The 12,525-nt window shown below is 38.9% G+C and overlaps 1 protein-coding gene across 5 annotated transcripts in view; it reads right to left on the minus strand.

Moving 5' to 3' along the window:
* Positions 1-8,561, minus strand: part of Uba6 (ubiquitin like modifier activating enzyme 6) — a 72,782-nt gene extending 64,221 nt beyond the window's left edge. For 2 of the 5 annotated variants that reach the window (XR_010044619.1, XM_063240392.1), the window contains exons 1-2: positions 8,380-8,561; positions 6,455-6,517 (exon numbers count right to left, since the gene is read on the minus strand). Coding sequence is in view for 2 of the 5 variants with exons in the window: in XM_063240392.1 (XP_063096462.1) it covers positions 6,455-6,517; positions 8,380-8,444 (128 nt within the window). In the remaining 3 variants the exon portion in view is untranslated. Of the gene's footprint in view, positions 1-6,114; positions 6,257-6,454; positions 6,518-7,734; positions 8,293-8,379 lie in introns of those variants that run through there. The other 3 variants (XM_063240394.1, XM_063240395.1, XM_063240393.1) reach the window with 2 other exon arrangements.
* Between the last annotated feature and the right edge of the window lie 3,964 nt (positions 8,562-12,525).

A 12,525-nucleotide genomic window follows, 5' to 3' on the forward strand; every position in this document is an offset into this window, starting at 1 on the left:
TATGTTAAAAATTCTGAGGAATTTTTTGTTTATTTTCTGTTCTAGCATAAATGTACTGTGAAAAGATACACGATCTGTGTGATTTCATTTTAAAATATTTGAAGTTTTTGGTCAATTTTATAAACACTGTATTTTTTAAAAGAATGTGCATTTTATGTTTGTTTGAATATGTGCATCAGGTTAATTTTATAATCAAGCAGATAAAACCTTCTGTAGCTGTTGTATTTTTCCTTTGTAGTAACTGTTTTTTATTAATGTACTGGCACAGGTGTGTGATATATAGTGGCTTCAGGGTGGGTACCTGGTACATAAACATGAATTAATGAGCAGACTATCACCATTCACAGGATGAACATCACAGGCAGAAGCAATGAGAGTTATTACTAGTTCCAAGAGGAAGAACCATGTTAGTTTCATTCTTTTTAAGGTTCCTGTCCCCTTTAATTCTTGGTCCCTTCCTGTCTGGAATGAATCTATCTCCCTGGGTCCTTTTATTTATCTTTTATTTTGTTCTTTATTTATACTCTGGATTTTTCACTAGAGAAACCATACAGTACTTAAGTTTGTGTGTTTGACTTATTTCACTTAAATTCGTATTTTCAAGGTGTCTCCACTTTGCTACAAATGGTTCGATTATGGCACCATAATATTGTACATGTATAAACACCACATTTTCTTTATCCATTCATCTGCTGATGTGTTCGTTTGATCAACAAGCAACATTTCAAAAAACTGACATTCTGGTGTTCTATTCTCCTTAGGTCTCACTACTTAAATAGTGCCTGGCATAGCAATACAGTAATATCTAACCCTACTTTTATTATGTAGCTTATTTACTTTTAAATGCTATACTTGTATTCACTTATTTAATCCTTACAAAAGCTGAAATAATTTGTATTATTATTTCCATCTTTATAAATAGGAAACTTAAGCACACAGAAGTAACTTGCAAGAAATGGATGTAAGGTTTAACAAAGGCGGGGACCAGGGACTTAGCTCAGCAGCATAAGCGCCTGCCTGGCAAGCGCAAGGTCATAGTTTGACCCCCAATATGAATACATAAATAAATAAAATTTGCAAATAAAGCAAACATTTATTTAAAAAAATTTAACAATGGCAAATCAGGCTTACTGCTGCCATCTCTTAAGCACCGTGCAGATGTACAGCCAAATTGAGGAAGTCAAATCATTTCATAAGGTTTGGGGTTGGGGTGTGGAACCTCAAACCCAAGAATAAGTCTTCTTTATCCAAAGGTCTGCCATTCCCAATTCTTAATTATATGTTAAAACTACCTTATTTTTCCAGTTTTGTTAACTTTTTACTATAAAAAGTGAATTATGCTCTGAAGTTAAGTCTGATATAATAAAACCCTTGGGGTTGCTTCCTTCACTTACAATGAAGCCTAAACTGTTTAAGAGTAGACCTTCCTAAAAGCCCTAGTCTTTTCCCTTGTCCCCCTCCATCAAGCTCCATGCTTCTGCTATACTAAAGGTTTCCATATTTCCCAAATGTGCTATTAGTAGTTAGAAACAAAGGAGCTAATCTCTTCACTCCACTTATCTGTAAATAGTATACTACAGTTATTCCTGTTTCCATTATCTTCAGAGAGAAAGAAAATAGTGTGCTGTAATAAATACTGTGACATAAAAAGCCTATGAGATCGTCATCTCCTAGGTGCCAGTGAGAGATTCAGTGGGTGGCACCAAAAGCAGAGGTATCTGGTCTTTCAACTATGAAAGCCTGAGTTACTGGCCCCTTTTCTGCTGCTGTTGCTACCTTTTCTGTAATCTTCAATAAGCACAGCTATTTACTACTAGTAGGTGCACACTTCCAAGTTTTTCATTGCACACAAGAACCTGGACCATTATTGGTCCATTCAACTGTAACAGTATGTTCTAATTTACTGCTGGATTTTGTGTGGAGTATTTTTCTTCCCCAACAATCTATGCTTCAATGGGCTCAACTTACACATTACTTTCACCTAGGAGAGCCTTTCTTGATTCCTCTATCCTTTCTTACCATGGGGTGGACCACTTTTATGTGCATCCCTAACACTCTATATTCAATTTATCACAATGATTGTAACTAGGCTTTTACTACTTGTTTTTCCTAGGTGTTTACAGATTCCCTAAAGCGAGGCCTTTCCCTTGTGCACTTATTTACTCAGTGACCTAAGGTCCTAGTACAGATGTATAAAAACAATTTGCTAATTCATTGAAAGAAATGAACTGGTACATAAAAATTTATCTCTACTAAGCAAAGGACTCCAATTTTTTTCTTATTGTCACAGTCACAAGACCTATGTGAAAATGTTTTTCATCTTGGTCTTGCTTTTCTTGGAAGTTATTTTTAAGATTAGTTATGCAAATAATGAATAACCATGTTATGAATGTGGTTATAAATTTAAAAAAGATGAATAAAACTTATATATGAACCAAAGTTATCCGAAGAATCACAAAATTCAGACTCTGAGCAATCATCTAAATCATATACTATTCCATGTTCAGTCAGTAGCAGCAAGGGTACTATTCATTTATTTATTTTTTTTCTTTTTCTTGGTACTGGGAATCAAACTTTTTTGCTTGCCAGGCAGGGGCTGTGCCACTGGGCTTACCTCCAGCCCTAAGGGTACTATTCAAGTGCCTACTTTGTACAAGATAGTAAGTCAGGTACACTTAGCAACACAATGACAGTTAAATGCTATGAAGTTCATATTGTTGGTAAGTAGCAGACGTGGGATCTAAGGAGCTGAGTGTGCACTGGAGGCCCTGCACTGTTACGTTACAGCTGGCCCCATTAAGTAGGCATGTTACATGTCAGATAATACACCAAGTAACAAGAAATCACCAAGACTGCCAACTTACTTTTAGAGTCCTAGCTATTTAAATTTTTCTAATTTACCAGGAAACAATACTATCCTAGTTTTCTCTTACGACGTCTAATTTTACCTTCTTGGACCCATAGCACTGTAGTTCCACTCTGATGGGACAACCCTTCACACACTGGAAGATGATATTCAGGTCCCAGAGTTGTCTTTCTCTGATGAACCTAATTCCGTAATTTCAAGCATGACATCATTTTGAGTCCCTTTCAATCCAATCAATCTCTTCTACATGCACTTCAATTACTTTCCTTATGCACACACACATTTATTAAAATATTGATTTAGAGTCAGGTACTAGCTGGAGTCCACTGTGTAGAAATCAAAACATTAACAATTTCATATGGGTAAGATGAGGATTACATATTAAATAAGACAAAACATAAAGTAACAGTATGAGCTACACTGCTTGGGAGAGGCAAATTATGAAATAATTCTACAAGACTATTGTAGATAGAAGTACTAGACAGATATAAGATAGAAGTACTAGTCATTGAGAATCTGGTACAAAGAAGTGATTATCTCTAATAGTGGAAGGAATGGAAATTTTTAAAAATGAGGTTTATCCAAGGTGAATTCTTAAAAATAAAGATTATTTCAAAGATTAATCAAGAAAGGAAGGAGATACATTCTAGAGATCTAGACCAGGTTAAAAGAGGTATGAGAAATAGCAGCTTACAAAAGGCACATGATATATACATAAGACTTCTTCTCCTGGACCACAGTGAACAAATAGGGACCAGACATACTCTCCTGCCTAAGACAGTTGAAAACTGGGCAAAATAAAAAAATAAAACCAAACATGTAGAGATATGGTTTGTAGACAAGAAAAGAACAGAATAAGAGCCTCGTTAGACTTCGTTAGGAAATTAAAAAATTTTACTAAAAGTGGCTTTTGCTTCTGCAGTTTGTTTCACTGGCTTACGCCAGATACAGAAAAGCACCAGACTGCACAATGGCCTAAGAATTTACAACAAAGGGAGGAGTGTTCTCTAATGAAGAGATTAACCAAAGAAAGCTGATAGGCAAAGCAGAGAGGAATACAAGAACAGAGGAACACAGGTAAGAAACCCCTCCCATCTCCAATAAAATGGAAAAGGGGTAGCTATCAAACTTAAAAGAAACTTATTTCATATAAAAAACACATCTATGCATATGTACACACACCTATGAATATATTTGTATGTTTTCACTCTATGGCTACTATACTAGACACATACACAGCCACTTAATCACTAACTCTAATCCTGAGTTTCCCATCGGCTCCTCCTCACAAACCCATAATTCCTAGAGATAAGGCCATAACAAGGACAAACAGGTAGAACAAAGTCAAACAAAGTCCTCCAAAAGGCATGTACACATACATAACAGTAACCAGGTTATGGTCTTGTGGTCTGGGATCCATCCAAAGACAGCCCAGGGAATTAATTGGATTATAGGCTGCAGATAAAGCAGGATGCAGAAGGTAACTATTAGCATGCCAAGGTAACAGTCATATACAACACAACCATATCACCAACAAACTGAGAATATAAACCAGTAACTGTGGCTTGTGTAAGCACAATCTCTGTGACATTTTTAAATAATCAAATAGCCTCATGACTTCTCAGATTGTATTCCTATTCTTAAGGAATGCATGACTATAAGAAAGTTCTCACAAATTAGTCATCTCAAATTATACCTTAGGAAAATAAGTTTTGAGAAATCCAAAAAAGGTTAAGAACGGAAACCACTAGGATATAAAATGGAAAAGCAACTTTGGGGGGGGGGGGAGGAATCAATGAAACCAAAACCTGGTTCTTTGAGAAAACAGTAACTGATAAACTTCTAGCTAGAAAGATCCAGAAAAGGAGAACAGAAAAATTACCTCTTACAACTCACCAATACTCTGATAACAAAACTAGAGAAAAATCACTAAAGGAATGCTTCACACCAACACCCTTCACATGCATACACATAAACTTTCCTAAAACACTGACAGATGCATATACACATGTACAAGAAACACCATGAGTACTACCATCTGAATGTGTTACCCTAAAATTCATAAGGAAACTTAGTCTTGAACGAGAGTAGTAAGAGGTAGGCCCTTTGGGGAAGTGACCTCATGAGTGCAATCAGTGACCCTCTGTAACAGACCTGCAGGACTACTTCCTTAGCCATGTGATCAGGCAGAAAGATGCTGCTTTCCCTGAAGCAGAGAGCTTCTTCTTGGGTAAAACCACTTTACTCATTGTCTTAGTTTGTGCAGTCTGCTATAACAAAATCACTTTATACTGGGTATTTTATAAATTATAGAAATCTCTTGCTTCCAAGTTGTGGAGTTGAGAAGTCTAAGATTGTAGTAGATTGGGATTTGGTGTAGGATTGCTCTCTGCTTCAGGGATAGCACCATCTTGGATTTCTAATCTGTTTTATATTGAGTGTCTTTCAGTCACGTCTTTCTTAGATAACAAATGGCATGTAGTATCTAAGATAAATCACTGCCCCAAATCCTGAAAATAACATTGGTCCTCACTAGGCAGTAAATAAAATTGGCTAATATGATTTCAAGGAATTGACAGTTTTTGAGTTCAAGAACACCACAATTAAACAATTTTACAACTCTTTGAAGTATATTTTATAGTCAGGTGATTATAAGGAAATACTTTCCATATAAACAAGATTAAATGTTAGCTCCCCAGCCTTCTATCTCTCTTTTTTTTTTTTTCCAGGTATATTATGGAAAACAGGATTTGGAATCAAAATACCAGGTGATATATATTAGATCACAATGAAGTGTTCATAACTGACTTATATCCTCATAAAAAGTATAAAGAGGAATTCCACATACATGAAGCTATTCTTCTAAATTCTACCTACATATTTTTCCATGTTTACATACAGAGAAAATAATAATTTTTAACCTGCCCTTGAGCTAACTATGTAGTCCAGGTTAGTCTCAAGCTCATGGAAATTCTCCTGCATTAGCCTCCTGAGTGCTGGGATTACAGGCACGCACTTCCCTGACCAGAAAGAACTTTTAAAAACTCTAAGACATTCTTAGGAATGATATCAATAGGATTTTAATTTTTCTTTAATTATTGAAAAAATACTTTGCTGCCATGAAAAAATATGGTTAAAATAATCTCATTTAGTTCCATTCAAATCACAACTCTTTGGTCATAACATTCTCTACCATCTATAAATTATAAAGATGCAACATTTTATTAAAATTACACTGAAATACTCACATTCTTTGGGTGCTACTGTATAAGAAGGGTGAAATGGACTATTTATTCTTCATCCAAGCCCCACATTATCAAAAACTATTTTTGTCCAGTCTTGTAGTGGACAGCAAAATCCTTATTGAACTTATCATTTAATCTAAAAGAACTGAGATTTACTTGAGATTAAACTTTCAGACTATAAATACGCAAAAATAAATCACAGAAACCTTAAATTAACTTGAGAGAAACACAATATATGTGTGCACATATATAAACACATACATATATAGGAATAAAATTATGTATAGGCTTAATAGTATCCTCAAACAGATCACTTAAATCTCAGTCTTCATGACATTCTTACCTATACAATGCATCATCAATCTCCACAGATTCTGCTGACATGATGGGCAAAGTTTTACTTGCACTGGGGAGGAAAAAAAAAAAAAAATCAAAGATTAAGTGCAAGTATAGTTATTTTTCACATTACGCATCATAACATTTAATTATAAATGGGCCTAGATTCACATGTTATTAAAGATTTTTACAATGCTATATATACTTTATCATCATTTTAGATTTTTAAAAATGTGTTGAAACTCAGTTCACTAATGCTTGTTTAGTTCACTAATGCTTGTTTGGTCCTATGTGTCTTGCAGATTATAGAACCTGCTTGTTTTAATTTCAGGTGTTGTTTTCATTATGATTCATTGCTGTTCATTCTGATGAACCTTTTCTACACATTAACTCATTCAGTTCCAGGATTTACCATATACTAATGAACTCTAATTTTGTTTTATTATATGTGATCCCTCCTGATCTCCAGATTTGATACACCCACACAAACAGTAACTCATCTTTAAGCCTAACTGGTATCACAAACATAAGCCAAAACAGATTTTTTTTTTGTATTTTTACCAGTACCAGGGATCGAACTCACGACCACACGCTTGCAAGGCAGGCGCTTATGCTGCTGAGCTAAATCCCCAGCCCCGCCAAAACAGATTTTAATTCTCGTTGTCTTTATTATAGTCATAAAGGAAGCATTTTTTTTTAACAAATTAACTGTTGAGTGCATTTTAGAATTTTAAAAATAAATTTTAACTAGTAAGAGAACATACCCTTACTGTAGTAATGTATTATTCACAGCAGTGGGCCCCAATTTTTTTAATAGCACTGCAAAGAAAAATGATATTTGTAGGAAAAATGGAAGTGGAGATTCAAAGGTAATGAGAACTAGCCTGGGGCATTTGTGTGCCAGCCACTGACAGTTGAAGTCACTATCATCCTGGGGAAACCACAATCTATACCAATCTGAGATGCTTTACTGTCACTTAAGGATTCAAAAAACAGTAGGACAGTATGAAATTCAAAACTGGAGTCTAATTTTCTAAGCCTGCCATTGATAAACAAACCACGGGATTTGTAAATTAGATGATAAAAATGTTACCAATTATCTTAGCACACTGATTAAGCCATCAATGGTATTAACATCGAGCTATTTGAATACATAACGACTATAAAAACCCTTGATTGCAATTATGAAAACAAACCAGAAGTCAACAGCACACACACACACACACACATCCTGTTTTGGTACTGTAGCAAAATACAAACAAAATTTAGTATTTATAGTATTCCTACTTCACTTTTTTTACTTGTCATCTTCCTTATGTGGGACAATTAAACGGATACAGCTCTTGAGTAAATACTGGAAGAGCTCCATTCTCACCAGCTTTGTTACCGGACAGTATGACACTTCTCAGAAAGTTCTGTTTCACTGAAAGTTTCAAGAATATTTAAAAAAAAATAAGGCTGATGAGAGATAAGCGCTTCGAATAAGGGGCGGTTTCATTCGTACCACACAGCACCACCCAAGAAATCTGGCCGTGTCGGCCAAGGTCGACGGCAGCAGGGTACTGGGGAGTAAAACACTCCCTCGCTCTGAGCAGGTGGCTGAGCAGCTCCAGGTGCATCGGCAGCCCCTCCTCGGCTGGAAACGACCCACCCGCCGCTTCTGGACTTGGTACCCGCCTCAGACTGTGGCGGGACACAGTAGCTGCAGAAGAAGGTGCTGCTGCTCGCTGAGGTCTGGCCACCTGTACCCCGGCTCTGCAAAGGCAGCGAAGCCGGGAGAGCCTGCACGGGACCGGGCGGCGGCACAGCAGGAAGCTCGGGGCCGCTCGGGACAACGCCGAAAGCCGGGCCGCGCGGAGGCCTCAGAACCCGCGCCCGCGCCGCCACGCCCACCACGCGCCCGGCGCCCGGGCCTGCTGCCGCGGCCCTTACCTGTTGGTGCCCCAGGAAGAGCAGGACGCCTGCAGGCGGGGCGCAGCCTCCAGGCCTGCCTCCATAGTCGCCGAGATGCTGCCGTTACCACCGCTGCTATCGCCGTCGCCGCCCGTTACAGAGAGACAGGGAGGGGGTCGGCCTCGGGGAGGGTTAAAGGGCAGGAGGTGACGTCACCGGTGGGCTGGGCTGGGCTGCAGGGTTGGCCGCCTTTTCCGTCAGCCTTCGGGGCGGGCTTCCGGTGTGGGCGTGGCCATCGGCTTCTGCTCAGGTGAGGAAGTGGCGGAGCTGAGGCGGGGCTGAGGCGGGGCTGGCGCGGGAGGGAAAGGCGGCGCCCAGCTGCGCGGAACCCCTGGCTCTGGCCGCGGAGCACGCGGGAGGCTAAAGGGGCGCAACGCGAGGGACTGAGTCGCAAATCCTTAGAGCCTTAAAGCGACTAAAGGAACCCCTTTCATTTTATAAGTAAAACCGAAGGCTGGCAGGGATTCCATGTAACAGGTATTACTGGGCATCTGTGAGGCGTTGATCTGTTTTAATAGAATTTTCAAATTTTTATTCTATTTTTTGGAGCCATGAAATTTGCCTCGTTAGGGCCGAGGGAGTGGAGCTTCATGGATCAGTTGCAGACTGCAGAACGCTCGTCTGATTCTCTTTGCCTTGACTGCCGGGTCGCCTTTTTTTTTGAAAGAAAATTAGTTGATCCCAATAGCATGAGAATTTGTTTTTCATGCTAACTATACTTGAAGAAATATTGCAAGATTTTAAAATGTACTTTGGATAGAATTTTTTGTAATATTTGTTTAAGTATTTAATGTTTTAACTAAATTAGAATTTCTTTCTCGTGTGAAGATGAGAGTCTGTTACAGGCTCTTGCATAGGATTTGAGAATTGCCAAGCCTACGTCGACGTAAGTGGCTATATTTATTGAAGGCCATGGCAGGAGTGGGAACAGGCAGAAAGAAAAGGAACTCTCCATGAGCCTTAATACAACTCACGCCTTCAGTATGAAAGGCTCAGACACCTCAAACTCCAGGTGCCCCCCTTTTCCGTTAGACGCCTCGGACTCCAAGCTTTCACTGGTGTGGAGCTGGTGATTGCTGCCTGCCCATCCCGACCTCCTACAGAGTGGTGCCCCCTGTGCCTCTGAGTGAAGGAATGGAAGCGGTTCGCTCAGATCCTCAGGAATCCGTTTCTAAGTGTATCAGGCCCATGACCTTTTGTGCTTCTCCCTTACGTTTTCAAGATTGCACATCTCAGAAAACTTGGAAGCTTCACGTTGCTTATCTGTAGTCTGCCAATCTGGGGTAGGTTGCTTATCTGGCATTGGGCTCACCTATGAGGCAGATTCTTGTTTTATTTTCTGAATTGGTAACACTTTGACATTTTAGTAATGAACAACTTTAAGTGATAATACACAGTTGTATATATAATGTAGATCCTTATGTGTGTGTCTATATATATATGTATATGCTCATGTACACACAAACGTGCTCATAAGTCAAATTGTGTCAAAGAAGTATATTTAAATTTTCTTAATTGTATATTGTACAAAAACCTCTCAGGCAACCTGAAAAACTGAAGACATTGTGAAAAAACACCACCACTACCAAGAATACTACTACCATGGCCTTAGCAGCAGGAGAGTGCCTGGGGCAAAGCACAGAAAGAGAGTTGCTATTATGGATGATACAACCAGATCCTGAAGCCTGCTGGGAAGCACTGCTAGACAGAGGGTAGGGCCTAGATTAAATCTCAGAAACAAACCACATCAGAATAGGTGGTGAGGAAGGCTGGGAGTGGAAAAAGAAAAGATAAGAATTAGAAATGCCCTATTAATTAAATTCTAGTGCTTGGGAAAGATTCAAAGACATACAAACAGTGGGATCATAGAAGTAGTGGGGTGGAGAGCAGAGAAAGGGAGAAAGAGAGAGAATCACAATTTCCTGCTATTAACAAGCCAAATTGGGTCGGAGATTTAGCTCAGTAGTTTAAGCCTGGTAAGCACAAAATTGTAAGTTCTATACCTGGTACGCACCCCCCCACACACACACACACAAAGAAAGTCAAATTGCTACTGAGTCTTGGACTTTCACACACACAAAATCCTAAAAAGCTAAAATGGAAAACAAAATAGGCAGCACCAGAGGTTAGAGTCTGTTTAATCCTAATTCACATCTTCCTCACTCTCTAAATTAACTGGCATAGGAAATGACTTTGGATTATAACCTGTCTTTTTAAGGTTCTACTCTAGAACTGGGTTTACCCCATCCTTTCTGTTTATTCTAAAGTAAGCAACTATAAATATTTTGACTGACTGCCCCCACAGATACTGTCAGTTTCTCTGCCTCCTTTCCCCTGATTTCTCTTCCTTGTTTCTTCCTAAATATTTATGGAATGCTTAAGAAATGTTAGGGGCTAATGCATGGTAATCATGCAATAAAGATAATACACCCTGATTTCATCAATCTTATTATGGGAAGCCAAAAATAGTAAATAAAAAAAGATTTAAAAAATTGTTAGCATGATGATGAAAATAGCAGAAGACAAAGAGGTTAAAAGAGATGAGGGAAGAGGAGAGAGAAAGTTTCAGATCAAGGGACCTCTTTGAGAAAATGGTATTGAGCCAAACCAAATTCCAGAAGACTACCTGGAAATCTTTCCTTGCAAGAAGAACATTTGGTCCTACTTCCCTGTATTGATATGTATAGAGCTGGCTAGGATGTTACTTTATACTCTGTTATGATTTGTGTTTGGATGTCCCTCCCCTCCAAAGCCTCTTACAGTCATGGAGGCAGCTGTATCTAGTGTTTGCAATTGGTTTTTGTGTAGTGCTGGGATTGGTGGTGTGAATGCTGCACCCACACCAGAGTGGATAGCTGCATAGAATATCAGGGAGGGAAGGAGATGTGCTTTCTCCCTTTTTTGCCCTTTTCTCTCTTGTCACTTGTGGCCACCATGAATGTCTGCTCCCTAGTCACACCACCCTGTCTTGGAACCAGCTAAGTATGGACCGAAACCTCCAAAAACTAAGCTAAATAAACCTTTCCTTCCTTCATTTTTGGGTGTTGGGTATTTTGTCCCAGCAATGAGATAAAAATAACCAAAACACCCCCTAAATTGGCTTTAAGCAATGTAAATGATTCTAGCTTAGGTGCCTAATGTATTGTCTTGAAAGCAATGCAACAGATCAGTAATGCTCTGTCTGTAACTCCCAAATAGCATATGTGAGCTAGGCCAAGTGACACCATGCTGCCAGCTGAGACTGAGCCTTGAGAAACAGGCTGTGACATTGTAGGACTTGAAGATTACATGTCAAAGGTGAAGCCCAACTTGTAACTTGAGATACTCAATTTGTGATATGCAGATTACTCTTTCTTTCTCTGTCTCTGTCTCTCTGCATATTGCAGAGGTTTTACCAGGCCTCCTACCTAGCCTAGCTCACAGCTTTTGTGTTTTTCCCACTATTCTCTCAGTCACTCATCCCTGAGCCACTCCTCTCTTCATGAATTAATAAAACCTGGCTTTGGCCCTGGGTCGAGTCCTTTGTTTCAGTTAGCCATTGTTCTAACTGGATTTAGGACCTCCTTTGCTCTCCATAACTACAAATATGCTTTAGTGTCTTTAGTCTCACTGTGGAAGTGTAGATTGACATTACTTGGAATTCCAAAAACTTTTCCCTGAGATTACATTATGGACTCCTCCAGACCATGACGAGATCCAGAAGGGCTTCCTATATTAAATGATGTGAGCCATGTGAAATTCTAGTAGAATTCTACAGAATTTTAGGGGAAAAAGCAAATGCAACATTCTTTTTGTTTTTAAAAAATATTTATTACCTTCCTATTAGCACATATTTGTTTATTTGTATATTGCCTTGCTCCCTTTCAGAAGAGTGGCTTTTCATGGGGAAAGAGACTCAGAGTGTAAAGGGGATTCCATGTGAGAGAGATTCTCCACTCTTGGCTTCAAATAGATAAAAAGATAACATACAGTACAGTAGCAAGGCACACAAATGGTCTTTAGGAGGTAGATGACCTCTGGCTAATAGCTGAAAAAGAAATAGGAATCTTGGCCTACAGCTACAAGAAATTAAATTTGTTAACATCATGCATATGCTTGAAGAAAACTGTTGTCCCAGAGGTAACA

The sequence above is a fragment of the Cavia porcellus genome, unplaced genomic scaffold (genome assembly GCF_034190915.1).
Source record: "Cavia porcellus strain 051 isolate PalLab524CR breed Dunkin Hartley unplaced genomic scaffold, mCavPor4.1 scaffold_30, whole genome shotgun sequence".
Classification (NCBI taxonomy): Eukaryota; Metazoa; Chordata; class Mammalia; order Rodentia; family Caviidae; genus Cavia; species Cavia porcellus.